This window comes from Ixodes scapularis, unplaced genomic scaffold, assembly GCF_016920785.2.
Source record: "Ixodes scapularis isolate PalLabHiFi unplaced genomic scaffold, ASM1692078v2 PGA_scaffold12__126_contigs__length_90152505, whole genome shotgun sequence".
NCBI lineage: Eukaryota > Metazoa > Arthropoda > Arachnida > Ixodida > Ixodidae > Ixodes > Ixodes scapularis.
Window position 1 is genome coordinate 77,554,224 of NW_024609838.1, and position 27,796 is coordinate 77,582,019.

The following is a 27,796-nucleotide window of genomic DNA, read 5'->3' on the forward strand; positions in this document are numbered from 1 at the left end:
CCTTCTTTTCCTTTGTGTCTTGTCCCTTTTGCGCTGTTTTTAATTATGTCATTGGATAGTCCTTGGGCACGAAAGGTACAGCATCGCTACGGCCGGTGTTGTCCGTTATTGCAACTGGCACACGGCCCACTTTGCGTCCGCTCGTATCGTCAGCCGGAAAGAAAATGACAGAGCTGCGCCACAGTGTGAACCCGCTTTATACTTACGGTTGGCGTTGTACCTGATGCCCACCGCACGTAGTCTCAGAAAAAAAAAATACAGGCAAATGAATATTAACAAAACACCGTCGTGGCACTGGCAATGCCAATAGCTCACGACGAAAAACGTCTTTTCACGCGCTACGGATAAAACAAAAAAAGAAACGAAATTGTTCGAAACAAAATGGTCAAACATCTATCTTCTCTGCACTTTTTTGTTCACGCTCTCCACGATGCGTGAACAAGACGCTGATGGCCAGTCACTTCGCCGTGACGTGTCGCAGTTATCGCTGCGATTGTACTGCGAATGTACTGCGAATCGAAGGGTGAAACACATGTGAACCCAAGTCGCGTTGCTACGCGCCGCTTAGCGGCGTAACCTTGACGACGGTTGATGTCAATGGTGGTTTCTACACTTACGCCGCGCGGCGGCGCGCTGCGTTGCGATTTTGGCTCACATGCATTTCGCGCTTTACACAGCACTGCTCATGTTCATTTGCTTGTTTTCCCTAGTCCGTTCTAGTCAAGAGGGATCGCTGTTGTCAACCCCTAAATTATCACATGCAAAGTCGTATAACTTAATCCAAAAATTGTCGTGCCACGTTTTATTAACAAAAACTAAAGTAATATTTCAGCAACAACAATAACCTTCCGAGAGAAGTTGATAGACATCGGCGGTGCATGCTTAAAATATACCTAGGGTTAAACGCATTTTCTTTTCGTGAAGATTTTTGAACCTCATAGCTTAACAGGCGCAATTTGTAACGGCATGTTTCTGGTATACGTAGAACATGGGCATTCCATTCGCCCTTTAAACAGAAGACGAAACCTTTTCCACGCAAGACAGGTGTGTGAGAATATTTTTTTTTATTACGTGGACAATAGCTTTTGTACTTTAGCAGCTGATTGACAGGTTCAATAAAAAAGAACAGAAGATCTTGCCTTAGGTACTGTATTGTTAGAAACACCGAGCACTATACCCAGATATATACCTTGTTCGAACGTATCTGTATATTTGAAATTGAAGAGGCAATGATTGTCCTTGTCTTCTTGGGAATACCGCTCTTATCTCATTGCGATACTATTTTACCTAAAGAGAGCGGAGGAGATTATCCTGATGCCAACGAGGTAAGAAAATAACATACATATACGGTGAAGTCTCTTTAATGTGGACACCTCTGTTCCCCTAAAAACTCGTTCATTATGTGAGTTGTCCATAATAACGAGACAATAATGCACGCATTTTCCCAGATTGCCCCCGAAAATGGTGTAGAGATAGCGGGCGACCAACATTAACGTGGGTCATATTAACGAGACATGACTGTAACCCGTTTATAGCGACGTAATGAGCACAGAGTTTTTGTAGTAGCTTGCACCGCAGTACATGAAGGTTCATATGTGTATATGTATGCCGTTCGAAGACTCACACTGTATAGAGGAAATCTGGCGTCGCAGGTTGCGGCTGACTTCACCTCACCCGCATCACCGCGACAATAAATTTAAACACATATTGTGTTTTTGGGCGGTATTTTATGCGAAAGGTGTCACGCCCGAGTGTGATACAAAATCGTTACACTCAGACCGAGGCAGGGTAAAGGATACGCCACCCATAGTTGGCAATGGGTAACGATACAAAAGAAGGCATTCTTAATCGTGATTCGAACTAACGATCTGGCAAAAGTATCGCAACAAACGAAATCTACGAAGCTGCTTAATGGAAACCGAAGTCTGGATCATGCTTTAAAGAAGAGGTATCTCACAATGCAGCAGTCCAGCGAGGCGGAAAACAAACAAACAAAAAAGCAGGTAGCCGCTTACCCAGAAAAGATAGGCAATTTGTTAAAGCTTGCCTCAAGAAACCCACTGGACTGCTCCTTTCCGTCAGCCGCCCAACGGATACATTAAGCATCTTTGAGTGAACACAACCGGGAATACATCCACTTGGTTGGTCATTAAACAAGATTTAATCAAACTTGAACACAGTAATAAATTCTCCATTCGCGGTTTGGAGGAAATTTTCCTTGTGCCGACTAATACGTATACGCGACGATTGTTGAAAGGTTCAAGCCGGTTCGCTTTCTTTAATGCTCATGCAGATTTCGTAAAAGGGCGCTAAAAAAGATATGAGTTGGAGTTATAGCTTGCCACACGCACCATGCTGAGCCGCTTGGTTCCTGATCGATTCAATGTGCTACTATCGCATCCATGTAAACCCAACCCAGGTGCGATAGTACCTCAGTGAATTGATTTAGCCCATCGTATCAGGCCACGGAAATGCCTCGATTCACAATGTACGCGTACTAAATTGGATCTAGTCCCATCCCCTAGAAGGAGATGGTTTGATATTTTCAAGGCGCATCACGATCTTCATGTTGACCACGCTGAATCCAATTACGTGCTGAAACGAGCAATAACTGACTTGTTCTGGTATGTTGAGAGGGCGTGCAGAAGGACCAACATGGCGACAACAAACGAAGAAACGGCCCGCAACATTCTCAGATTCAAAGAAATTTGCTGAGAAGTCAAACACAAATCAAGCGAAGCAACACTTGCAATCATTTTATCTCCTCCTAAGTGCTCACTATTGTTTTAAAATTTAAACTTCCGCGACTGTTAATACGCTGAGAATACTAAACGATAGACAGGTAACTTGGGTAGCACTGTGGTCATTTAACAGGAGGTGCCATCCAACAGGTTTTCGATTTACGCTTTACACAATAATGAAATAAATACCATTAAATAAACACTGAGTGTGGCCATGTAACTCACTTCAAGTTAGTTATACGGCAATATAGACGTACTTTAGGTGGCAAGGTGTCAGATTAAGTCACTTAGGCCCGCTTCAGACAGGGCGATTTTCCCAGCAATTTCGGTGTTGCTGGCGAGTTGTTCCCAAGCTTTCCCTAGACCCTCGCGCTATTACACCAGTTGTTGAGATCGGGTCCGGCTCGAAAGGGACGAGCAACTCGGGCAACTCAGAGATGTTTTAAGCAGCAGCAGCCAACCAGGGACGCAATATCTTCACGTAACACCCCTGTGGTGTTGATAATGACAATTATGAACTTGGTTCTGGTTTAAAATGAATAGTTTTTGGGAAGAAAGTGTTTCAAAAAGGAGTCCGTAATTTCAGCGCCAATTAAAGATATAACAACGCGCTTATACAGCATACCTGTTTGCCTAAATGTTGATATAAAATAAAATTTACTGATTAGCGGCAAATGGAAGCAACACTTTCCTCCTTTAAAATGACCTGTCTTTTATAGACTTCAAAAGACCTTTAGTACTTAGTTCTTGCAGTGATAGATAACATTTTTAACCGTTTCATCGGAAGCCTTGCGCTACTTTTTGTTTGAAAGTCAATTACTTATAATACTCACTTTAATCGGCGATTTCTCTTCCTAGGTCTCCGGTCTTGTTTTGAAGTATAATTTATTTCGATTCCAGTCCCAGTCTGGTAAAGAGATATCCGATTTTCTAGAGATTTATGAGCTATATTTTAGATATAAAGTCGTAAATCATAATGGCGAAGGTTCATCCAACGTCAAGGCGCATGTATATGTTTGGCGGTAGCTCTTTTCCTTTCAGAAATGTACATCCGAAGCTTGTATATAAAAATTAATGAGTTGATAAAGGATGTAAACATGGTTCAATCTTTATCAAAAGATATTTGGTGACATTTTGGCTTGTGCCATTGACTGAAACTTGGTTGCTTACATCGAGAATACCGTGTGCAAGAAGGCTCCCGAGTTAAGGTTCTCCATTGAGAGGCCTGAAAACAACGTAAAGCAGTATTTCGACCTCCAGCTCAATATAGTCTCGGGGGTTTGTCGGAGGTGTGGAAAGACAAAGGCAATACTAGTACTTTATTTTGATAGTTGCCTTTCGAAGCACGTAAACGCAGGTTTAGTTTCAATAATGATGAATAACGCGCTCAAAAAGTCTTATTTCCGCATGATTGAAACGATTATGTTCCCCAGTTTAAGGCTGTAAGATGCCCTTGGGATTTCCTGACCAAACAGCTTTTGTATTGCTTCATCAAACAAGAAATTAAAAAAAAAAAAATCCAGAACGAAAAAGTTCGTAGTTGTATTTTTTTGTTTCATTAGTTATCCCGCAACTTGAAATCAATTGGCGGTAAGTTTGGTTTACGCATGGCTTTTTGCACAAATATTAACTTCGAACATTTGACTCCATTCGCTTCAGCTTAAAGAGGTGCCATGAAGAAACACAGGGACAAATATGTCACATTTGTTTCCGGTGCAGCCTACAAGGTCCCTTTTGATTTCAGGATATGCTACGAAGGGCAAACAAAAATTTGCATTTATTATAGGCTGGGGGAACAGAAACGATATTTCAAAAACAGAAACTAGTACTCGGAAGTCTCTAATCACCTTAAGGCGTGTAATGATGTCGTACCATTGTGAAAATAAACAACCACATTATTAACAAAAAAAGTGACCACAATCGCCTGTTGAAGAAACCAAACACAATTACCAAACATGGAAATGCTGTAAATAAGCCGTCATTGTCTTTGGAAGCAGAATTATGCAGTTTAGGAATCTCCAGTTTTAGTGGTGTGTGATGTTATTTTCGTAGTGATCTTAGGAGTTTGTGAGGTCACCGCATGATCTCTCTCCATTGAAGGTGACAGAGCAACACAAATACAACATGAAAATTGAAAATACACTAGTTATACAAAAACATACAACGCAACAACAAAACTTCGAAATAAAAGCGATTGATGCCACTAAATATCATTAAAAGCCAATGAACATGATTTAAGATATATATTTTCGATTGCTTCGTGAAGGTCTGCAGGAGGATGTAAGTTCCAATATATCAAATATGTCAGGTAAAAGTTTTGGAGGCTGGGAATTTGACTAATGAATAGCTGTGTTCTGGCAATACATTCTACAAAACGTCTGTCTAAAATTGTAGTGTGTAGCGCAGTATATGAGGAAAAACAATGATAAGGTGTCGGCTAATTTAAAAAAAAAATTAAATTTTGACTTTTGCTGTGTTTATAAATCCTCAACATTCAGTATACAATTTGGTTCAAATTGGGAAAAAGCATGATCGAAACTCGGTAAGTTCTGAAGAAACCGCACTCCTCTTTCCTACCTAAAGTTCAGACTTGTAATATTAGATTTATATGTAACCCCAAACAAACGCGATAATGTAGTCGCGAATGAACATTATCGAAATAAAGTTCACTTTTTTGGCTACAAAGAAAGTAATTTTCAAAATCTATTCTGTATCAATGCAGATTGTGCGATACTACGTTTCAGACGACTTAAATGGAACGTCCACCGTAGGCTTTCATGAAACTGGACCCCTAAATACCTGTAATCAGAAATGCACTTTAATGATTGTGACTGAAATATCATCAAGCTAGTAAGATTAGTGGTTTTATTATTTGAAGAATGAAAGAATATATTTTGTTTCGTTGATATTGTTTGCCTGAGACATAGGTTGAGAAGAAAGCGGCGACAGCTATGAAAGAAGGAGACGTCTGAGAGGCGAGAGGAAGGGCCAATTCATTCTAGTAGTCTAAGACTAGAGGTACGAAGTGCCAGGTGCTCATATACCGGGTGTTTTTGCGAAGACTTTCAAAAATCCTAAAAATTAGGGCGATTGAAAAAAGAAGAAACTCTCTTCGGGAACAAACTACCAGCCACGGCGGACGTCAGGAATCGCCATAAACCTACTAATTAGCCAAATAATTAATTAAAACTTGTTAATCAACTTTTTAATTGGGGGAAATAGACATATGGTTCCAATTAGAAAGTTGCTGAGCGTTATCGGAAACCACTAAATCAGTTATTTTCAGAAAGACGTTGAGCGCGTGAGACGAGTAGTAGCGCACTAAAGTTACCACTCGTGGAGCAGGTAGAAGGCTAGCGGTTGCGGTAAGGCGCCCGCGCGATTTTTCCGCTTCTTATCTAGCCTCAGCCTTGTACCTGCTCCACGAGTGGTAATTTCAGTGCGCTACTACTCTTCTCAAGCGCTTAAAGTCTTTCTGAAAATGACTGATTTAGTGGTTCTCGATAACGCTCAGCAACTTTCTAATTGGACTCATATGTCTATTTCCACTAATTAAAAAGTTGATTAGCAAGTTTTAATTAATTATCTGGCTAATTAGTAGGTTTTTGGCAATTCCTGGCGTCCGCCGTGGCTGGTAGTTTGTTCCCGAAGAGAGATTCTTCTTTTTTCAATCGCCCTAATTTTTAGGATTTTTGAGTCTTCGCAAAAACACCCGATATATATATATACATATAATTATCTTTCAAAATTTATGAGATCTTCTCCCGACAAATCTTGGTGGCATTTATCGCAATCAAAGGGAACAGTGACCAGCATTGTAGAAAACTATTATATCATAACAGATATAGGTCTGATTGCTTTATAATTTAATCTATATTATCAATCTGTGTTTACGCGGAATGATGGTCACCTTCCCGTATTCCACGTTTCTGATAGTTACCCTGCCGTAGGAAACATAAAATAAATATTAAAGGCATGTTTAACTTGTTACTTTATATTGACGATAAAAAGTCCGCAGGACAAGACGAGATACCGAATATGTTCTTAAAAAAGATATGCAAATGAGTGTTCCCCTCAACTCGAGATAGTGTTCAGCGTCTCACTCAGCAAAGGTCAGGTCCTTCGTGACTGTCAACGCGGAACATTGATTCCGCCTATTTCAACTACGCGATAAAACAAATGTAGGTAAAACACCTTGTTGCGAAATTCAGACTGGCCACTTTGACCACTATCATCATCATATGAAAAATGGCACGTCTGCTGTACTAATGGCGGCCCTCTGTTGATTGATAAAGGAACACGTTGAAGATGCATCTAAGCAGAGGATTTGAGGCCTACGCAATCGAGACATTAGCACGTTGCGAAGCAGGAATTGAATGCAAGAGATGTAGCGTTCATTTCTAGTACTTAGGCCCAGTTAGTGTGTTAGTTGCCGAGAATTGACTCCGAATCATCTTTATGTACGGAAGTTCATAAAGACTTCGTTCTTTCTGGGTTGGCGCTTCGTTCTGACTGGTTACATTTTTGTAGACATCGACACTGAAAGAGATGATCGAGAAGAACTGTACAGTGATGAGAACATTCTCGTTTGCGGTTGGCTTGCGAAACTGAGTGTAAGGTTCATTGCCGCCATTAGAACGGCAAAAGGTGAACCGCCATTTCAGCCACCAAATTGCACTGAATTTCGTTAAAAAACATCTATTACAGACCAATTGCACTTACCAGCATACGCTGTAAAACTTTGGAGCATAAAATAGTTAACTAGTTGATGAACTACATAGAGAGTATTTACATCCTGGGTAAAAATAAACATGGCTTCAAACGGGGATTTTCTACCACTACGCAGCTAACAGAAGTCTTCCATGACCTTAGCATTACCACAGATAAGTTAGGGCAGAGGCATGTCGTATTTTTATATTTCACAAAAGATTTCAATAGAGTGTCAGAATATACAAGTTTTTTCACATACTCAAGAACAACCAGACTATAAATTGGTTAGAGGCATAGTTATCAGATCGAGAAAAGTTGGTTTCCCTAAACAAAATAACAGCTGACCCATTGCCAGTAGTATCCCGTGTTCCCCAGGACCCAGTGCATGGTATCTTTCTTTTCATCTTTTGATATCCGTGACATCGGTAACGGTTTCGATTCTACGATAACTTTCAAGCCACTTCGCGGATGACACGCTAATTTATTGTAATATTTCTTCTATAGATCACCAACAAAGTCTGTACATACATTTCCGTAAGATAGCGACGTGGAATGATCGGTTGCTGATGGATTTAATATGAAGAAGACTATATGGACGTAACACTCAAGAAACAACGCTAACGTTTAGGTATAGCGTTGAAGGTCTTCCACCTAATAAAGTAACTGAGTATACGTACTTAGGGGTCACCCTCACATTACACTTAAGCTGGAACTTCCATGTTGAGCAGATATCTTTAGAAAGCATTTAAAAAAATGTGGATGCTTAGAAGAAAGTTGGGACATGCGAGTTGGGGAAGTTGAATTAGCTGCTTACAAATCTATGATCCTGCCAACCATTGAATATGCGAGCACCGTGTGGGAACCATTCAACGGTCAAAACATCTCTGTTGGAGGTATGAGTCATACTCTTTTTTGTGTGTGTGTTTGTTCCTCCCTGCCACGGCCCCACGGGCCAACAGTATGTACAAATAAATAAATAAATACATCTATAGTCCAGAGAGAATTCAAAACAAAGCTGTTCGATTTATTTATGACAGTTAAAGATCAACAGATTCTGTCTCCGAACTCAAGGCCCGAGGAACTTTAACCAGCATAAAATACAGCATGGAAATGAGTAAAATAAAAGTCTTTTTTATATAATCTAATTGCACTACAGGCTGACGCTTGCAAATATATTTTCCTTTATGAAACTATGCCGAGGAAAACGCAACATAATCAAAATGGGAAACCACGTTGGTATAGAACATATAAGTTTAAGCACTTTCTTTTTCTCAGGTGTATATATCTTTGGAATAACCTTCCTAGATGTACAGTAAACTGTACTGATGCGATTTTGTTCACAAAAGAGTTTGTAAAGTTTAAGCGTGTATAAATTACATGACTGTGTGTCTAATATGTACCACTCGTGCACTCGCCTCACGGCTCGCAGTACGTATAACTAAATAAAAACATAAAAATAGAAGCATAAAATTTACAAGAAGCTGATTGGCATCACGCCATTTGGATAGATATCTTAGATACATTTATGACAAAAAAAAAACCGCATCTCCACGTGGTGAATGATTTTGATTAGGGCAAAGCTCTGGTGGTGCTTCTCTACGTAGATGCTGAGCCGCAACATGCCGAGCCTTTCGTTCGTTTTCATACATGTCACGCTGTGGTCAAATGCTCAAATCTGTATATAACCACGTTCCATTACACATTTTTTTTCTGACATGGATGAAAACGAACGAAAGGCTCGCCATGCTCCGGCTCACCGTCTACGCAGACAAGCACCACCAGAGCTTCGCCTCATTTACCACGTGGAGATCCGTTTTTTTTTTGCCCTCCACGAGCACGGGAGCACGTTCTCACGTGCTCGTGAGCACGTGAGCTCACGAGCAGGAGCACGTGCACCCGACGGCGGACGGACATACGAACATGGCTTGCCCCTAAGGAGCTTCGCCCCTAAAGTCAGATATAATATCGTGCGGATCGTGGCCAAGACGGGACAAGAAATGGGCTTGCGGGGCCCAAGTGAGAAGAACAGGACGGCACGAAGCAGAGCTCGGTCAGCGAGCTCGGTCAGCGAGCTCGTGGATGGTCGGCGACGGAACGGTAAAGGACAAGGCGCTGCCTCCAGGTCGTTCAACTGCGACACAGTAGATCTTCCGTACATTGCATTGCGTGTTCTCCTCCCGGGCGGTCGAGGCGGGGCCTGATCGGACGGTGGCTAAAGTGGACACCCACAAGATTTTACATCGAAGCTGTATATGGCTCGGCTTCGGCAGATCGTCTCCAGGGTCAGACCATGCGTAGACGACAGTTTTGTATAGTTAATGCTGCAGACGCCGGCGCCGCACGCGCGCGCCTTCTCCACGCGCGTTGTCTATCTTCCCGTGACATTGCGCAATACCGCGCGCTCTTCGGCGGCCACCTGCCGAAGGTCGTGCCATTGTCCTTATCAGTTGGACTTCAGACTTCACATGGCTCTCACCCGTGTTGTACGTTCCGAAGAGAAGCAGCGGGAGTACGCGGAGCGTCGGCGCGCCCAGAAGCGAGAATGAGCTCACCACCAACCTGAAACCGCCGTTGCCGGTGCTCCCAGCTCGACATAGCATATCCCAGCAGAGCGCCAGGTCAATACCGCCTAGAACACAAGGCCTGCGCCTTTCCTCCTCTAAACGTCATCACTAGTAGGTCCCCTCAGCGCCCCCTAGCTAGCCCGGATGAGCACCATCGTCTGCTACATCGCCTGCGACATCGCCTTCTCCATCGCCTGCTCTATCGTCTGCTTTAGTGGTTTGTGTAGCAGATAATGAAAATGATGCTCACGCCGAGTGTCTGTTGCTATAACATACGATGAAGTTGGACACTCACATGGAATGTCAAATGCAGGAGTGAAAATGCATTACTGCTGTGCGAAGGGCACTGGACGCCATTTGTGAAAGCGCTGTTTGTACTCCGGGTCGCTGCTTTGAAGCGTTCTTCCGCAGAACTAGCCCGCGCCAGAAATGCACCTCTCAAAGCCAGGAGCGCGTGTTAGCTCGCGCTCCTGGCCGAGGGAGTGTTCGCATGCAGGTTGCAAATGAACTGGGAGCTCGCTCAGCTCGCTCTTAGCAGTCGCGCGCAGAGCTGCGGCCGCCAATGAATGCGACGTAGTTGGGACGCGGCCCCTACTCTCGTCAAGCTTCGGGCTGTTTGTCGCTTGGGGCGGGTCGGGGATCTACTAACGAAACGTCATACGGAGGCCTTGTTTTCTAGGTGGTATTGGCCAACTCCGCTGGACTTCCCTCTTCACGGGAAGGAAGGGCTCTTAATTTGTTTGAATTAAGCAAAACAAATTCGAGTAATCCGCGTAGATAACAACGTCTGAAGTGCGAGGGATGGATACAATATTCGTAATATAGAAAAGAAACAACACAAGTCCCAACGTGGGTTCTTGTGAAACTCCATATAGTATATATTCACTGCCGAAATTTGTATAATTAATTACTGCAAACTGTGCCCGATTCCTCAGATAGTTACGTAACAATTCGAAAGAAATGAGTTTTAGTTCAGCTTGTTCGTGCCAGAGCCTTTTATTGGGAGAGTTTTATCATTCATTCGTCTGAATAGGGTAGCATTTCGTTGCCAATCTCAAGCCTCGAAACAGCAACTAGCGGTGGTCGTGAACTCTAAAAATTGTTTTAGCGGCGCTACAGTAGAAAGGTGTAACTCTTGGTGACTGAAAACTTGGAGTGTTTGAGCTTTTCGTCACGTCCATATTGAACGGTAGAAAGAAAGAACGCGCGTTTCAAACCAGAGCAAATAGCGTATTTGCGATCATTGCTCCTGCGAAACTGAACGCTTCGTTTTCACGCTTTAAATGCCCTTTCCAATATTAAAATTGGGTTGTGTGTATGTTTATACAGCCTCGAACTTGGCCTGCCTCAAATGGCCACGTGTCTCCCAGCTGTAGATGAGAAATGTAGCCACTGCAGTACAACCGCTAGCCTGGGGTCTTTAACGTGCACCACGCAGTAGTGATACACGACCGCACGCCGGTACGATGCTTCTCCAGATCGAAACGGGAAGGGGTGGAAATTGAACCAAGGATCCTGGGTTCTGCAGCGCCAGCTTTCGCTCCACCTGCTGTGAGCTGGTGTGCGCTCAGCCCACTCGGCCACCGACCCATAGAGTAATATAGACAAGGTAAAGAGCGGACACTGCCATAGGCCCCAGCGGCCCAAATAGACCAGTGACAGGTAGCGCTCCTAGCGGGTAGTATTAAGTAGAATCTGATTCCGTTTCCGGTCAAGTTAGTTTCGGTTTCGGTTTGGGCGTTTTTGCTCCGGTTCTCCGGTACCCTTTTCTCTCGCTTTCATCCTCGCCTCGCTCAACTCTCGGGAGCTCCTTGGCTCCCGAAGCCGCTGATTTTTTTTTTTTTTAATACTGACGCACTTTTTTTTATTTTTTACGATCGAGTCCGTGCAAAATCTGTTAAACAATATTTCAACTTACTTCACAAAGCAGAAGTATATATATTTCTTGTTCTTTTTCTATTGTAAAGCATTGAAGTTACACGATCGCCGCATTGACTCCTGACTGGTGGAGCATTTTGGAGTCAACAACAGTAAGTGGTTCGAACACATTTTATTGGACCACATTCATGTATACATGATTTACTTCAGAAGCTCTGTATGTTTTATACGAAAGAGATCGATACTCACAAAAATAAATGCATATAAAGGACTTCGGCATATCGTACACTTCGCAATAGTTTCTTTGCGGAACCAAGTTAAGAAAACCTTTCCACGGAGGACATGCTGTATGATACATTCATTTTCACACCGACTCGGGTACGGGAAGTAAGTGCAAAAATAAATAAGACATCGCTATCATTACCAGTCATAAGAGTATAATAACAGTGCGAAGCACACGCCGGATAGCACAAATTCCCGATTTCCGGCAAATATAAAAAAAAAACACCAATTTGCATAGCCTCAAACTCACTGCGGGCGAGCCATTACCAAACAATGAGAACTCTATTCGAAATCTGACAAGATTCAACGTCCCAAAACATTCCCCGAAATTGTTCAGGAAAGAAATATGGGTTCAGAAAAAAGCGGCTAAAAAACTATGGGCAGTGGATACAAAAGTGGATACATTTTCTTTCAAATATTTATAGCCTCTATACACTATTTTCTGTCGAAATTTTGTAGAAAGTGGACAGATATTTTTGTTAGGAAGCCGTGATACACATTTGCTGGAAAAAGGGGAAACAAATATTTGGAGAGCAAGCTGCACCGCCCACTTAATAAGCACTTTTTGTTTTTGGTTTGGCAACCACCTGTGTTAATACACTATTAACAGTTAAACCTGTCTCGTTCTTTTTAGCCACTGAGGAGTGCAACCGAACTTTATCCGAATTCCGGTTAAGAAATCAAACATGTCAACACAAGCATATTCTGCAAAACTATTTTAAAAACCCTTTGTGGAACTCCTCTGGGCAAAGGCTAAAACCACCCAGACCTCAAAGTGTGCTCTACAAGGCGACACACACTCCTCGAACATGTATCACACTCTCTATTATGGGAAGAAAGTGATTTTCTAGTTGCTGAATGAAATAAAAGGCAGCCTGTGATGGTACTACTAAGTTCCCGAAGAATTTTCCAGGCACGTGGTATGCTTTAGGAAAAAGACAGTACTGGTGAGGCCTGGTCAAGTTATTAGACTCATCCGATAGCAGCTGAGAACAGCCACAGCTGTAAGTTGTCTGTTCAAGCAAAAGCTTGATAAAATTGCCCCAAACGTAATAAAAAAGTGGACGAGTCATCAATTATGTTAAACCTGATGTCTGATGCTAGCTTAAAAATATCCTCTAGTGGCGGGAAGTAATCAATTGGAAGAAATTCCACAATGTCTGAAATTAAACTTTCATGGTGCGAAGATATTTGCAACTCCTTTAGGAGGTCCATCCTTGTCATCCTCTACGTTTTTATTGTCCGACAGTTTGAACAGTTTTTTTATCCAGAGGTGTTTTAGTCCTGAGGTGAACTGATGCACATTTGGGTTTGCGTTGCAGCCCAGCATTTGTCGTATATAGCTCCAAAAACGTTCTCGAGTGTGTCTTGCTGCAGGCGTCGTGTAAGTAAGAACTTAAAGTTATGGCTGCTTGAAAGCTCATCCCAGAGCATGAGGAAACTTTTTATAGTAACTTTCCACCCAATGATGGCTTATGGCTGCCTCCTACTTTGGAACTGCCATGCTGAAATCCATCAGAGTTATTGGTGGAGAAAATCAAGTATTTCAGATTCTCCCTTCAGAATGGCATGACGCAACTTCTGCCCTGTCTTCCTGAATTTTTTAGCTATTTAGACAATCAAAACGTGTGTACATCCTATCACAGAAATAGGCTGTAGCCATGGCTGCCTCAGGAAGTTCCTTGGCATAAACAGGGGATATGATTGCAAGAAAGAGTGAGGCACTCAGTACGTGTGGGGCACAATTTTCTTCCATGTTACAGAAAGGTTCTTGAAAAAATGTGTCTCTCAGTAAGTTTCGGAGCCAATCGCAAGCTCATCTCATGGATAGAACAATAAAGTTAAACAACAGAAGACCACTCAATGACTTCATTTCCAATGCAAAGTTTGTTGGCTTGGAGATTGCTCTTGGTTATTTTGGGAAGGTGCGGAACATCAAAGACAAAGTAAACGTGTCCGTTGTCAACTTAAAAAAATGGCTTATCACCACACACACCAAGCTTACGTTTGAAGCCCCCTAACCACAGGCCAGAGCCTTTACTGTGAAGCCAACAGTCTTAAACGGGCGATGCACTGATATTTGTATTTTCCGCAAATACCGCTTAGAACGAATCCCTGACGTTACTGATCTGTGAAATACCCGTTCGTTTTCACCACACAGAATCGAAGTCGCAGAAAAAAAATAAAGAAAAACGAGCAGAGTTCACCCCCTCAACTCGCAGCCAGAACAAGCGGCCCCGTGTTCTGGAGCCGATTATATGCCGCCAATGTTGATCATAGCCATGCACTGGGGTTGGCAAGGCACAGGACACGCGCTGAGTTCCAGACATTGTTATGGTTCGGCTGTTGTCGCCATTGCAGCGATTGGACACAGGACACTACCCGAATGTTTCTCGAGCTATCGATTATCACAAGCCCAAACCGATTGTCCACGCCATGCTCGGGTCCAATCTATGAGCCGTATTCAAATATCGTTACTGGGCGGTACTGCTACCGCGCAGCTGCGTCATCAGGTTTTTCGAAGGAGAGATTGAATGAAAACACTCGGTTTTGTCCTCGAAATTACAGCGCAACAAAGGAGTTTCTTGGTCAGTGGCGTTACGTGCGAGTATCCTTGAGTCCCACTAGTGTCAGTAGACTCGTGTAAAGTGAAAAACATTCCAATTGAATATTGTTGCACCGCCCCTTTAAGCTCCCGAATGAGAGAAATGAGGAGACTGCGTCAAAAAGAAAACGTTGTTGGAGTTTGCACAACAATGTATGCAAGGGGCTAAACGCACCTCCTGGAAATTTCAGATAGCATAACAACCAAGGCTCTATCTGCAATGTTAGAGGTTCGTTCAACACCGTCATCTGTAAACCCATGGACAATGTTGTGTGCAGGATCGTAGGTTAAATTCTTTTTTTATAACAGTCTCATAAAAAATCAACATACACACACATTCAAGTGCAGCCAGACAGCCCGGCAGAAACAACAGCGCGAGGAGCTCGAACCGATCAGCTCCACGAATTCACGCCGAGCATGCGAGCACGCGGACGGTCATGCGTCACCTTGATTGATGCAAAGTCGACCGAACGTGATGCAGCAGAAAGCACAGATGGACGGCACAGACGAACGACGCAGGGACGAGCAGAGGCCATGCAGAATGATGCAGAGGCGACGGCGTGCAGGCAGGCAGGTCATGGCAGGCGCCATTGATCACGTGGTTTTTGTGACGTATTTGATTTAAACTATTTAGTTGTTTTAAGTACTTTAAACAATATTAAAGCATTGCCATTTAAAAAATGAATACTTTTCACAGAAAGAGTTCTTATTAATTTTAACCAAATTTCAGAAAAGCGCCACATAGCGGAGGGTATTAAACGCACTATCTGGGCCGCGAATCGGCTCCGGTGTCCTCTCTTTACGTTTACTATATTACTCTATGACCGATCCCCTCGTCTACAATATTGTGACGTCGAAGACTGCTGATTTGTCGACGCTGAGTCACTCTTTTAGTTTGCGCTCGTACCGCGGGGGCAAATATCCGGCGCTGCCGACGGCCTTTGCTCTTTAATAGGGCAAACTATACTAGGGCAAGCTGAACTTATCAGAAAATAATGTAAAGGCAAAAGGGTTCAGACATGCCGCTTGACTACCAACGTGGTTTAATACTGCTTCCTTTTTTTGAACCTTGACTTTGTACTTTTTTTTTCTTTTTTGTTGTTGTTAAAAGCCACAAAAAACACAACTTATATCGTATAACCTAACTTAAACTTGAATCACCCGCTCTTCACCTCAACAAAAACACCGCAAATATATATATATATATATTTTTGGTATTCAACTTAATCGAAGGTTCGCTGACTGACGCCGCTTCGCTTTCTTCTATGGCCATGGTCTTGATCATCCCACGTACTTACTGGTTCTTATAAATATAGAGCAAACGCCAACCAATCCCTAAAAATCGAAGGGTATACCTACGACCTTTTAGGGATTGGTTGGCGTTTGTTCATTATTTATAACGTTTAGCCAAGCCAGGCGGATGTCTCCGGAAATGTTCACCTTAAAATACTGGTTCTTGTGTTTTTGCGATGGTGCTGAACTTGGCACTGCATTCACAGTTGCGGCAATGGGTTGGTAGATGACCTGTGGTTGTGCCTTTTAAATATGATGCGTGTTCTCTTTTCCTGTCATTAATACATCTGTCAGTTAGGCGAATCTAACACTTGCCACACGATAAAAGAATATGATATACAACCTCCTTTTTACATGAGGAATAGTGTGTCTTGTGAAAAAGTTTGCAGGTTTTTATGGGGTTGATGTCCTGGTTTACCTTACGCAAAATTGAAAATGCTTTGTGTGGTGCAGAGGACACAACCTTAACGTCCAGCGCCGCAGCTATCTTTTAATTTTTGTGTTATTCCATGGATGTAGGGTACTATCGCGATATTTTGTTTAGCTTTTGTCTTCTGTGTTCCTCCAGCGCATGATGCTTTGCACTTTAGTTTTGTGTAGATGTGTTCAAACACGCTGTCCAAGAGACCATTCGGATATCCATAGAGAAGGGGAACAAAGGGGATAAAGTACAAACAAAAATCTCCAAAAACAGCTAGGCGACTGGTCCGCGTCCGAAAAAAACAAAACAATCCGCCTGGTCCTGGATACCAAACGAGTGATCTCTTCATTTCCACTGGAGCGCTCTACCAACTGAGCTAACTAGGAGTTAGGCGTAAGTGGAGCAAACGGGTTTTATCTGCCGCCACCAGTCTAACACCAACAATGGGGAACAGCTTGCATTTTTAAGGTTATGAATGATCATGTAATTGAATGCAAACGTTTGACACCACGGCCATGCGGACTTTTTCGGTTGCGCACAAGTCACCCAGCTATGTTTGGATATTTGTGTTGGTCCTTCGTCATCCGTCTTCCTCTTCTCCATTGATTATTTAATCATTATTGTCAAGCTTCTTCGCACCTTTTTATTGAACTTCATTATAAAGGATCTTCCCGTCCCACCGACACCGACGCCAATGTCAGCTTTTCTGCGACACGAGCTCCTTAAAGCTTTCGCTTTAAAAAAGGAATGCTGCGGTACGTGTTCTTTTACAGCCAAGCTGTTAAGGGATAGGATCCCAGGATCGTGTCTGGTATCAAACGCATGTCGACACAAACCTACCTGAAGAGCTACCTCCATCTATAAGCGACGGCGGCAAGCAGAACACCAGTCTGGTTGCCGTTGTTGCTCATAGATGGCGGCAACCTTTCCAGCTGTCATAGAAGAATGTATAGTTGGGCGCGTTGGTGGGAATTCATCGTAGGAAACAGCGCGAAAAACAGACGACGACGAAGAAGCACACGGAACAAGCGCAGCGCTCGTCACGTGTGTTTCTTCGTCATCGTCTGTTTTGCGCGCTGTTTCCTACGCTCTTATCACTTGCGGTTTGGACTCAAGATGGGTCGGCCGCGCGCTCCTTTGGGGGAAGAAGACAGGCTGCGGAAGGGAGCGGTGACGTACGCAGCAGCGCGAATGGGTCCGCAACCGCCGCAAAGCCGCTGTCGCCTCGACTTCCGCTGCGCCCAGCGCTTGGGATTCCCTTGCCAAATAAGAGCATATCGCTCGCCTGGGAAACCCCCGTTAAGAACAGAACCAGCGATGTAAAGGGCGCCGGCGGGCCAACGCCACGGACGGCGATCGTGCGAGGGAGGCCAAGCGCAAGCGCCAGGTCCGGGGACAACTACGCTCCACGCCGGCCAAACAGTTCCCGGGTGCGACGTTGAGGTTCCGGAGGGAGTTCGTGGAGGACCCGTTTGGCGTCACGTGCGCCGTCTGCGACCGACTCTGGTTCGCCGGAGACGTATCCACGATCGGCGGCGTGTCGGACGAGAAGAAGCGCGAACCGGGTGCATGCGCGTTGCGGCAACTCTGTCGAGTACAGCTCCACTGGTCTTCCTTGTTCACGAAAGAGGAAAGGCTGAACGTTTTGGGGTTTGTTTTTCCTACTCATCCTATTGACCTTGTGATCGACCTAGAGGTGGCGCTACTCTCGCGCTGTCATCATCATTAAAGCGGGGACAGGCCCTCCACGTTCAGCCGCGAAACAGTGTAGATTCTCGCGTTTATTTTTTCGGCTAATATCGCTAAAGAGGCATTTTTAAGAAAAAATGGTGCACTACGGTTCATTTCTTATCTGAAGATCGAGTTGTGTTGCCAGTGTATGGCCTAATTTTAAGTAATCGCGCGTGTGGATGCGTCGTCTGCTCTAGGCAGACGTTAGGAAGCATGGATCACCGCGACGGATGCCGGTCTCCGGGTGAACTGCACTATTTATATTAAATATTTGTTTCTTTTAAAATAGATGCATCTGTTCATCATCATGATAATTGAACAAAACAATGAATTCGAACCCGGATAACATAATACGTGTACTCTGGGATATGATATTGCAAGTTCTATGATTTTTTCTTCTTATTATTTTTATAATTTTACCTTTTACAGGTATACAAATATTTAGCTTTAAGAAAAGTTAGGGCTGTATTAGAAATTACCGTGCTATACAGTCCTGCTCAGCCAAGTTTTCTCTTTATTTTTCATGGTGTGGCTAAGTTTCTCGGAGTCGGAAAAAATCAACTAGGTTGCGATGAGGACAAAGTACCTCCTCTAGTTACGATCCGCAAACTCTTCGTTGGCAGGAAAACGAAAACAAGTGAAACAAACTTCTTCTGGACTTAATAATATTCTACTCTAACATAGCAGAGTCTGCAACTTCAACAAACGGCCCAGCAGTACGACACAGCGCCTGCCGCAGCGACGCTCTCTTAGTAATGAGGGCTAGCGACTCCCGCGTTACTTTTCGATCTCCCTCCGCCCTCAGCTAACGCGTATCGGGACTGGGCAGTTCATCAAATAACCTTCGATTATTCAAGTGATGCTTTAATTACGATGCTTTTTTTTTTTGCCCTTTAAAATTTTGCGCTGGAGAAGATAAGGAAAAAGTAAAAAAATGCGGGCTTTGATATTTTTGACGCGTTTATTTCGTTTAGTACTCATGTAAACCACTTCAGCCGGCTTGCGATTGTCATCGAGGGTGATTATACCGTTTAAATAATAACTTAAAAATGACTTCTCTTTAAGGGGCTTTCATTGTTGATGTTTCTGCAGGCGTCACAAAATGAAGTTTAAAATGGGAATGCAATATGGCATAACAAAAATAGTAAAAAAAAAAACGAATATTTTAACGTCTTTCATGCAATATAACCGGTCAACAAACAACTAACGGATTTATCAACTGATAAGTCCATAAAAGGGCAGCGATCAGACGGGTTAATTTTTTAAGTCAAACTGCAGCTGCCACCAACATTCAATGTTTTATGAAAGCAATGGTTTGTGCGGGATAACAAACATAAAAGGGACCAGCGGTTGTATACAGGCCACAACACTACGATTAGGGAAGCTTCCGAGTTAATATTAATCGCCTTGCTGAATTTTCACGCACGTGAAACGGTGCAACACAACCTTTCGTAGAAAAAAAGGGCAATAGAAACAACAAACGTTTAATGAGGAGAGCTCAGTTCAGACGGAAACGGGCTTGCGTCGTCGAGATCCATGCTTCTGAAAGCGCACGGCGGTCGGTATCACCACTTTCGCCTAGTTCCAATTTCGGCCGCAGGGTGGCTACACGGTTCGATCTCGAATATAATAGTAAAAAAAGCTAGTCATTTTTCAGTTTCTTCAGGTGCTTAAATTGACATGATTTCACAATTTGTACAGAATATGTAAATACTTTTGCAGGTTATGAAGAAACTACCTGAAACGTACATGCTTCAGTCACTATTAAATTTTGCTAATTTAACCTGTGGTTATCAAAAGTTCTACAATCGGACAAAACGAAACAAAACTTTCGGAATGTATGCTTTTTTTCACCTCTACATGGACGGCCATTTGTGAGTACTAAATGCGTTTATATTTTAAAAAATCTGTATCATTCGTATGTTACAAACAAATCGGAGATTTAACGTGTTTAATTTGCAGCCATTATCAACCGTACTATGTGAAAATCGTGACCAACTACACAGTTCATATGGGCACCCATCGAAGTAAGCCGAACTATTTCCTATGAAACCTCATTTTCTAAATCTAGGCAAAAGTCTTATAACAAACAGCGTTCGTTTTTTTTTTAATAAGATGCATATTTACTTATAAGTTCACTTCGTTTTACTTATTCAGTGAGTTTGTAGGAAATCACGTAGCTTTTATAGCTATATCAGCACCAAGTTAGGGTAAATCGCTAATATTTATGAGCGATCATTCATTTTGGAATTCAATCGTTACTTAAGCACCTTTGGTGGTAGTTGCTCCTCCAGTTCGTTCTACTTGTCAAAACACTGGTACAAGTTTTTGTGTTTTTACTCCGAACTAATGCTTTTTTTTGAGCAAGTGCGTTCTCGCTAGTAATACCCTGCATGTTTTATGAATATATACCAGAATTCGACGTCCCGGCTTCCATCTTGCCAGAATAGGTTAACTAGTATATGTGCCATCAATATCATTTCAATCTACTATGCAGTCTAAGGTTTTGTCCTAACCTCGAAAGTATAGGTGCGCTTCAATATACAAATTACGAGACTGCCGCTACGCTTCAAAAAAGAAAAAAAGAAAAGTATAATAAATAGTTGAACTGGTTAAGATTATGTATACTATTACCCGAAACGCTGCGTTTGAGACGTGGGTGATTTTTGTTTTATCGACCGTCGTCTTCGGTTAGGATTAAGTGCAATGCTTAAAATGCCGCAGCAATAACTACAAAATATTCACACGTTGCTCGCTATTCGGGTTGTTCGCAATAATCTTTTTTTCGTAAAATACTTTCAGTATATGTGTCTGACCATATTTCATCTACTTTTTAAACAGAAAAATCATATCCACCAACGACTGCACGCGAGGTATTATTTTCCAATATGGAGTCGTGCATGGTAATAAAGAACCCCAGATATACTAAAGGTGGGTGCAAAAACTAACTTGAGCACAAGTGGCGTAGGTCGACTGTTCGAAACATTGGCACATCTACCTTTTCTGTGTTCACTCTGCATTGCTACATGCAACTGATTAGCTAGCACAAAAATATGATCTGCGTGCCATTTATTAAGTACTTAAATAGACGAATTTCGTTTTCCTGCTACAATTTAGCACTAAAGTTAGTGGGGAATATAAAAAAAAGTGATGGGTTCTCAAATTGCGTCCGCCCACGCAACAGAAAGCACAGCCCGTCGCCCACACTTAGCAAACAAGACGCATTCTAAGACTTTTGTTCTGCGTGCGAAATCCTGTAAATGCACTAGACAGTGATTTCCTCGCGAAAACATAGCCTGGGACTGGGAAGAAAGAAGAAATACGCATACATGTATGGGACAACACACAGCGCACTCGAACACAGATAATAGTTTATTGAAGACTGATCCCATTTACGAAGGCTGCAGACCTCAGTCGTCGACGAAAATTATTTACAAGGTCATCTTGGCGACATTCTCAAAGATAAACAGTAAAATCCCTTTCCCTCGCAAACAACCACAGGATGCATTCCCGGAACCCAACAAGTCACCGTGATAGTACACAAACCTCCCCCCCCCCCCCTCCGCGGCCCCCCGCTCCTCTCAATCTTTCTCGTAGCACAACAGCATAAACACATACACACAAAATACATTTTATACCTGAAAAAGTCCTGACTTGTTTGACTGTGACAACGAAATAAATACCAACACAGTTTTTGCAGAAGGGATACTAACCAACTCTTTTGCGATACGTTCCAACGGATCTGATTTTCCGCTTACAATCATGATGGAGTTATATTCAGGAGAGCAATTGTTGTCACTCTGCTAAATACTTAACGATCTCTGAATTATGCGAACTTCGATGAAACCGCCCACTTGCCTTCTGAAATTTCATCGCTCTTGCCGATGCCAGACTGCCCGATCTGAAAAAATCTGCGTGCCAAAGGTATGTCGCATGCTCAACACCGTTCCTGCATTTAGTTGTAGGATCACTGTGCTTTTTTGCACGGCCTTCCAGATTACCGGAGAAAGGTGTCACTATATTAAGATACAAAATAATTCTTTGCTTTCGCGGTTACTTGCTTCAGGGGAATGCGTTGAGCTTTTCTTTTTTTTTTTTTTTGCATTGGGATGAACCTTTTATTTACCTTTTGGATGGAAGTGTAAAAAAAGAACAGACAGTTGGGTGTGTCTTTCATTCTTCTATGTAATTCTCCACAATCTGAAGGCTCTGGTGTCGCGCTTTCGCGCAAGAATATTTTTAATGCGGAAGCATTAACTGTGTCATGGAGCGAGCCGACATCATCAGCTTTGAAGCTGCCGCCCAACGGCGCCTTTAATCTTTTCTCCAGCCAGCTCCCAGCTATGAAGCCACGCGAAAATCCTAGCCAAACGGCATCAGGGCACGTTTGCTCGAAGCGCTATCCGCGGCTAAAGTTAGCCGCAGTACCTAGGAGAAAAATTTCGAAATCACCTGACTGGCTCGGTAGGAATGCGGGGAAACATGGCGATGCCCCGGTGAGTGAGCGCCGCTAGCTTTGGAACTAATATGTCGTTGTAGCTGCAATATCGGGCGCGTTAGTCAGCAACGAATGCTGCAGGAGGCTTCGCTTTGCCTCACTTAAATCGCAAGGCATGAGCAGCGCCCTCGCCGCATTTTTTCTAGATAGTCTTTCGATTCTGGCCGTCGCTAAGCCTAAATGAACGCGATAATTGTCGGCACGGCATTGTCCTTGGAAAGCGGATTGCCTTGACTTAATCGTCCAGGTATTGATAGCACACAAAAGCAGACAGCCTCCCAATAGGCCTTTTTCTATATAACCCAAGTATCGGGGAGCACGCTGAAAGTGTGATTCTATGGTCCGCGTACGATGGCCTTCCTCTTATAAAATATTCGAAGTAAATAATCACAATAAGGCTTTGACGAACGCGCGTGCAAGGCAAATTTGTTTTAGACTTTTTGCTTTAGAACAATTAGTATTGCAGACGCCAGCACGTGAAACGCGTGTAACTACACTTGTAGCACGGACCTCGGTCTTCGGAAAATTTCGTAAAAGGTCTATTTGGACGCTGTCTGCTTTTGTGTGCTATCAATACCCGGACGATTGGGTCAAGGCAATCCACTTTCCAAATCCACTTGCCGTGCCAAAAATTATCGCGTTCATTTAGGCTTAGGAATGGCCAGCATCGAAATTCTATTTTAAAATGCGGCGAGTTCATTGCTCATGCTTTGCGATTTAAGTGACGTAAGGCAAAGCGAAAGCCTCCTGCACCATTCGTTACTGACTAACGCGCCCGATAGTGCAGCTACAACGACATATTAGTTTTAAAGCGAGTGGCGCTCACTCACCGGTGCACCGCCATGTTTCCCCGCATCCCTACCGAGGCAGACACGTAATTTACAAATCCCTCACCCAGTGTCGCGTTAGACCAGTACGGTACACGGAATCAGTGGAGGCAGAGGTCGAGCGAGTAGAATAATAAAACATATATTTACAACGTAAAGAACACTGCTGTTATGTACAAGAAAGTAAATTCCAAAAGTCCAACCCTATCGGTCCCCGTGACCCAGTTCCCCTGAATGTCGATCGTCACTGACGACCTTGGAATACTGAAGCCGGGCCAGCTGCTTGTCGTGGTTATCTCTGGGGTGCGATGTCGCTAGGTCGGAGTCTTGGAGATCGGTGAGGTTGCTTCGCTAGACTGGAGCGTTGCCAGTGGCTGGTGGCCTCGCCTCGGAGCAGAGCCAAGGACGTCCTTCTCCAAGTACACCTTTTGCTTCTCATCTCCTCTTCTTCCTTTCCTTCGGCTTGCCTGTAGGCCGCTCGCCCTTCCCTGATTCTTTTTCTTTCTCCTTCACAATCGTGACAATGCCCCCGACGTTCCAGAAATTCATACAATGAATTTTCTTGCTTCTTTTTTCTATTTTCTTGTCCTTTCTCCGTAGGCGATTGTTGGGAAGCTGTCACGTGCACGGCACATCTGGACACTTCACTCATAGCACACAGCTTATCACGCCCAGTGCCCGCGTGCGCAACCCAGTACTAAACCGTCGGTGCGGTACTAGCCCTATTCTATTTCTCAACACCACCCGCGCTTGTGTCGCAGCAGGACTTTCTCAACCTCGAAAACGAAGGTACTTGATTTGACCTGCAATTACCCTTTTCACAACAAAATATAGGATTGTGGACTCTTCAATCCTCAGTCCCTTAATTCGTGTTGAATCATCCCCCAGCAAACACAAAGTTAACCCAAAAAATACTAGGACAGACTCCTCCATGATTATCATCTAAATCTGCTCCCTCGTCTAAATCCGACTCAAGAAATCAGCGCCCACATTATCTTTCTCTTTGATGTACTCCACGTGGAAGCTGTAATCTTGTAGCTTCATGCTCCACCTCATGATACGGTTGTTCGTGTATTTTGCCTTATTAATGAACTCTAGTTGTTGATGATCTGTCTGAACCCGAAAGTTTCGACCGTACAAATAAATCGTAAATCTTCCCACCGCCCAAACCACTGCTAAACATTCCCTTTCTATTGTTGCGAAGTTCTTCTCCGCCCTACTAAGTTTTCGGCTGGCGTAAGCAACTGGATGTAGCACCCCGTCTCTCTCTTGTAGGAGCACTGCTCCCAAGCTTGCGTCTAAAGCGCCAGTCCGCAATGTAAATTCTTTTCCTAAATCCGGAGCCATAAAGATGGGTGGCTCAGCTAGCAACTGCTTAAAGTGAGGGAACGCTGCTTCATGTTCCTCTTCCCACTCCACGTCATTTCGTGCCCCCTTCTTTGTCAGGTCTGTCAGGGGAGCTACGAGCCGTGCGTAGTAGGGTATAAACTCCCTTTAAAATCCCGTCAGTCCGAGAAATGATCTAACTTGTCGTTTCGTAGTTGGTCTCGGTGAGTCCTGTATTCTCGTCAGGATCTCTTGTTTCGGAGCAATTAATCCCAACCCTATCCGATGTCCCAAAAAGCTTATCTAGTGAAATCCCATTTCACACTTTTTGGGTTTTATTGTTAGACCGGCAGAGCGCAACCTGTTCAGAACTTCCCTCAGTGTGTCGATGTGTTCTTGCCACGAGTCTGCCGCCACCAGCACGTCGTCAATGTAGTGGTATGCGTCCGGTATACCCTCTAGCAGCTTCCGCATAAACTTCGTGAAAGTTGCTGCTGCGGTTTTCAGACCGAAGGGCATGAACCTAAATTGATACACCCACTCGATGATGAAAATGCTGTCTTTTCTTTAGACACTTCATCCATGGGTATCTGCCAATACCCTCTGACTAAATCAAGTTTAGACAAGAACTTTTTGCGTCCCACCTTCGCAAAAGTGACGTCTACCCTTGGTATGGGCTCTTCATCGGACACCAGTACTTGATTCAGTCGCCGGAAATCTATGCAAAACCGGTTCGAACCGTCCGATTTTTTCACCATCACCATAGGCGCGTTATACGGCGAATTTGATCTCTCTACAACGCCCATCCCATTTTGTATTTGGTCATATGTATTCTCGTGCCTTGTGCACCCCTCTAACAACCCTAACGGGTTAACAGTATACCTAAATAAAAAATAAAATAAAAAATAAAAATCTCCGTTATCTCTTCCTCCACCACCTCGTGTACTTTTAACGGCAATGGGTACTGTTTTATGTGTATTGGTGTATAGGTGGTCAACTTGAGGTCGCACTTGATCATGCTAGTCTTGCCTGGTAGATCTGAGAAGACCTCTCTGTAGTCAGCCATCAAGTCCAACACTTGGCGTTTTTTCTCCGTGTCCAAAGTGGCCTCAATGACTACATCTTGCTCATCTTGCTGTTTCTTTAGAGGCAGCGTTGGGACTTCGTCCCCGTCTCCATCGTCATTGACGTCATCGTCACCGTCGACTTCCACTGCAAAATCGCACCTTAGGGCGACTTGTTCGTGCTCTTCTATTTCTTCATACTTCTCCAGCATGTTGACATGGAGCACTTTTCTCTTACTTCCTATATCCAACTCGTAATCTACCTGTTTCTTGTGGCAGTGACCTCAAATGGACCCTTCCACTGCATCAGCATTTTGTTGATGTCACTTGGGAGGAGTATTAACGCCTGGTCTCCTGCTTTCATTTCTCGCTTAACACTCTTCTGGTCGTAATGGCCCTAATATCATTGTTTAGCACCCTCCAGACAGCGGTGTGCCATCTCGCGCGTCTCCTCGAGCTTATTTCTTAACTCCAGGACGTATCTGTAAGAGGTCTTCATTTCTTGAGTCATTGCCTCATTGGACCATACTTCTCTTAAGATGGTCAACGGTCCTCGTACCCTCCTTCCATACAATAGCTCAAATGGAGAAAATCTTGAGCTAGATTGGGGCACCTCTCGGTAAGCAAAAAGTAGTGCTGGTAAGTACCTGTCCCAATCTCGAGATCTTTCTTGGCACATTCGCCTGAGCATCTGCTTAATGGTGCCGTTGAACCTTTCAACCAGGCCGTTGCACATAGGATGGTAAGGGGTCGTCAGAAGGTGCCTCGTCGACAACAAACGGCTCACCTCCTTCATAAGATCCGATGTAAAATTGGATCCTCGATCGCTGAGAATTTTTCCGGTACGCCGTACAGCGTAAACATGTCCATTAGGGTTTCTGCCACTTCAGGGGCCCCGATTGTGCGCAAAGCCACAGCGTCTGGGTATCTAGTGGCTACGTCTACCATGGTCAGTATGTATCGCTTTCCCGAATCTGACTTGGGCGAAACGGGCCAATGATACCAATGGCTACCCTTTGGGAGGGCGTCGCTATGGTTGGCATTGTGCCCAAGGGCGCTTTGCCCACTCTTCCTTTGGGCACGGTCCGCTGGCGCACGTCGCATGACCGTACGTATCGGCGAATCTCGCTTTGCATTCCTGGCCAGAAGAATTCTTCCGCGACCAGGCCTATCGTATTGTTAATTCCCTGGTGACCCGACATTATGCCATCATGGGCCATGGTGACAACAGTTCTTCTAAACTTCTTGGGGAGAACCAGCTGTTTCGTTTTCCTTCCCGAGATGAAGGTACAACTCCTGTAAAGCAAATTGTTCCTTAAAAAAAAACTTCAACGTCGTTCTCCCTCCGTGCCTAGCAGTGACCTTGCCGAAGTCACGGAAACATTTCTTGAGGCTTTCGTCATTTTTCTGTTCCGTGAGCATCTCTTCCGATGTTGCCTCTAGTGGTGAAACCTGTGGTACTATCAGTCTGGTTTTCGGTTGTCTTGGTAGATCTTTATTTTTTCCCGCCTCTATCGTGTTCGTAGGGAACATAGGCTCGTTACTGCGCGGCTCAAAGCTTGGTGCGGCCATTTGCAATGGCTGTGAAAAACCCTCTTGAACGTTTTCGACGATACCTTCCCGGCTGTCCTCCTCTGTCTTTTCTGTCGACGTCCGCGCTACCAACCTCCTAGCTGGTCTCATCTCTTCAACCTGATTCCAATTTGGGTCGGGGTCGTTCACGTCTCGCACCATGGGCACGTTCCCGAGCACTAAGTCGTACAACGGGTTGCTCACGCATCTTGCCATTCCTTTTCCCGTAAAGTATGGGGTCCTTAACAGAATCTCCGCTTTCGGAACATACCTCACGGTTTTGT

At 43.9% G+C, this 27,796-nt stretch overlaps 1 protein-coding gene across 1 annotated transcript in view; it reads left to right on the forward strand.

The window, feature by feature from the left end:
• The first annotated feature begins 1,214 nt into the window (after positions 1-1,214).
• LOC115329322 overlaps positions 1,215-27,796 on the forward strand; it is a 40,974-nt gene continuing 14,392 nt past the window's right edge. Inside the window, exons 1-4 of the mRNA XM_029990885.2 lie at positions 1,215-1,325; positions 19,948-20,099; positions 20,188-20,252; positions 21,067-21,156. Coding sequence (XP_029846745.2) covers positions 1,230-1,325; positions 19,948-20,099; positions 20,188-20,252; positions 21,067-21,156 — 403 coding nt within the window. The 5' untranslated portion in view covers positions 1,215-1,229. The remainder of the gene's footprint in view (positions 1,326-19,947; positions 20,100-20,187; positions 20,253-21,066; positions 21,157-27,796) is intronic.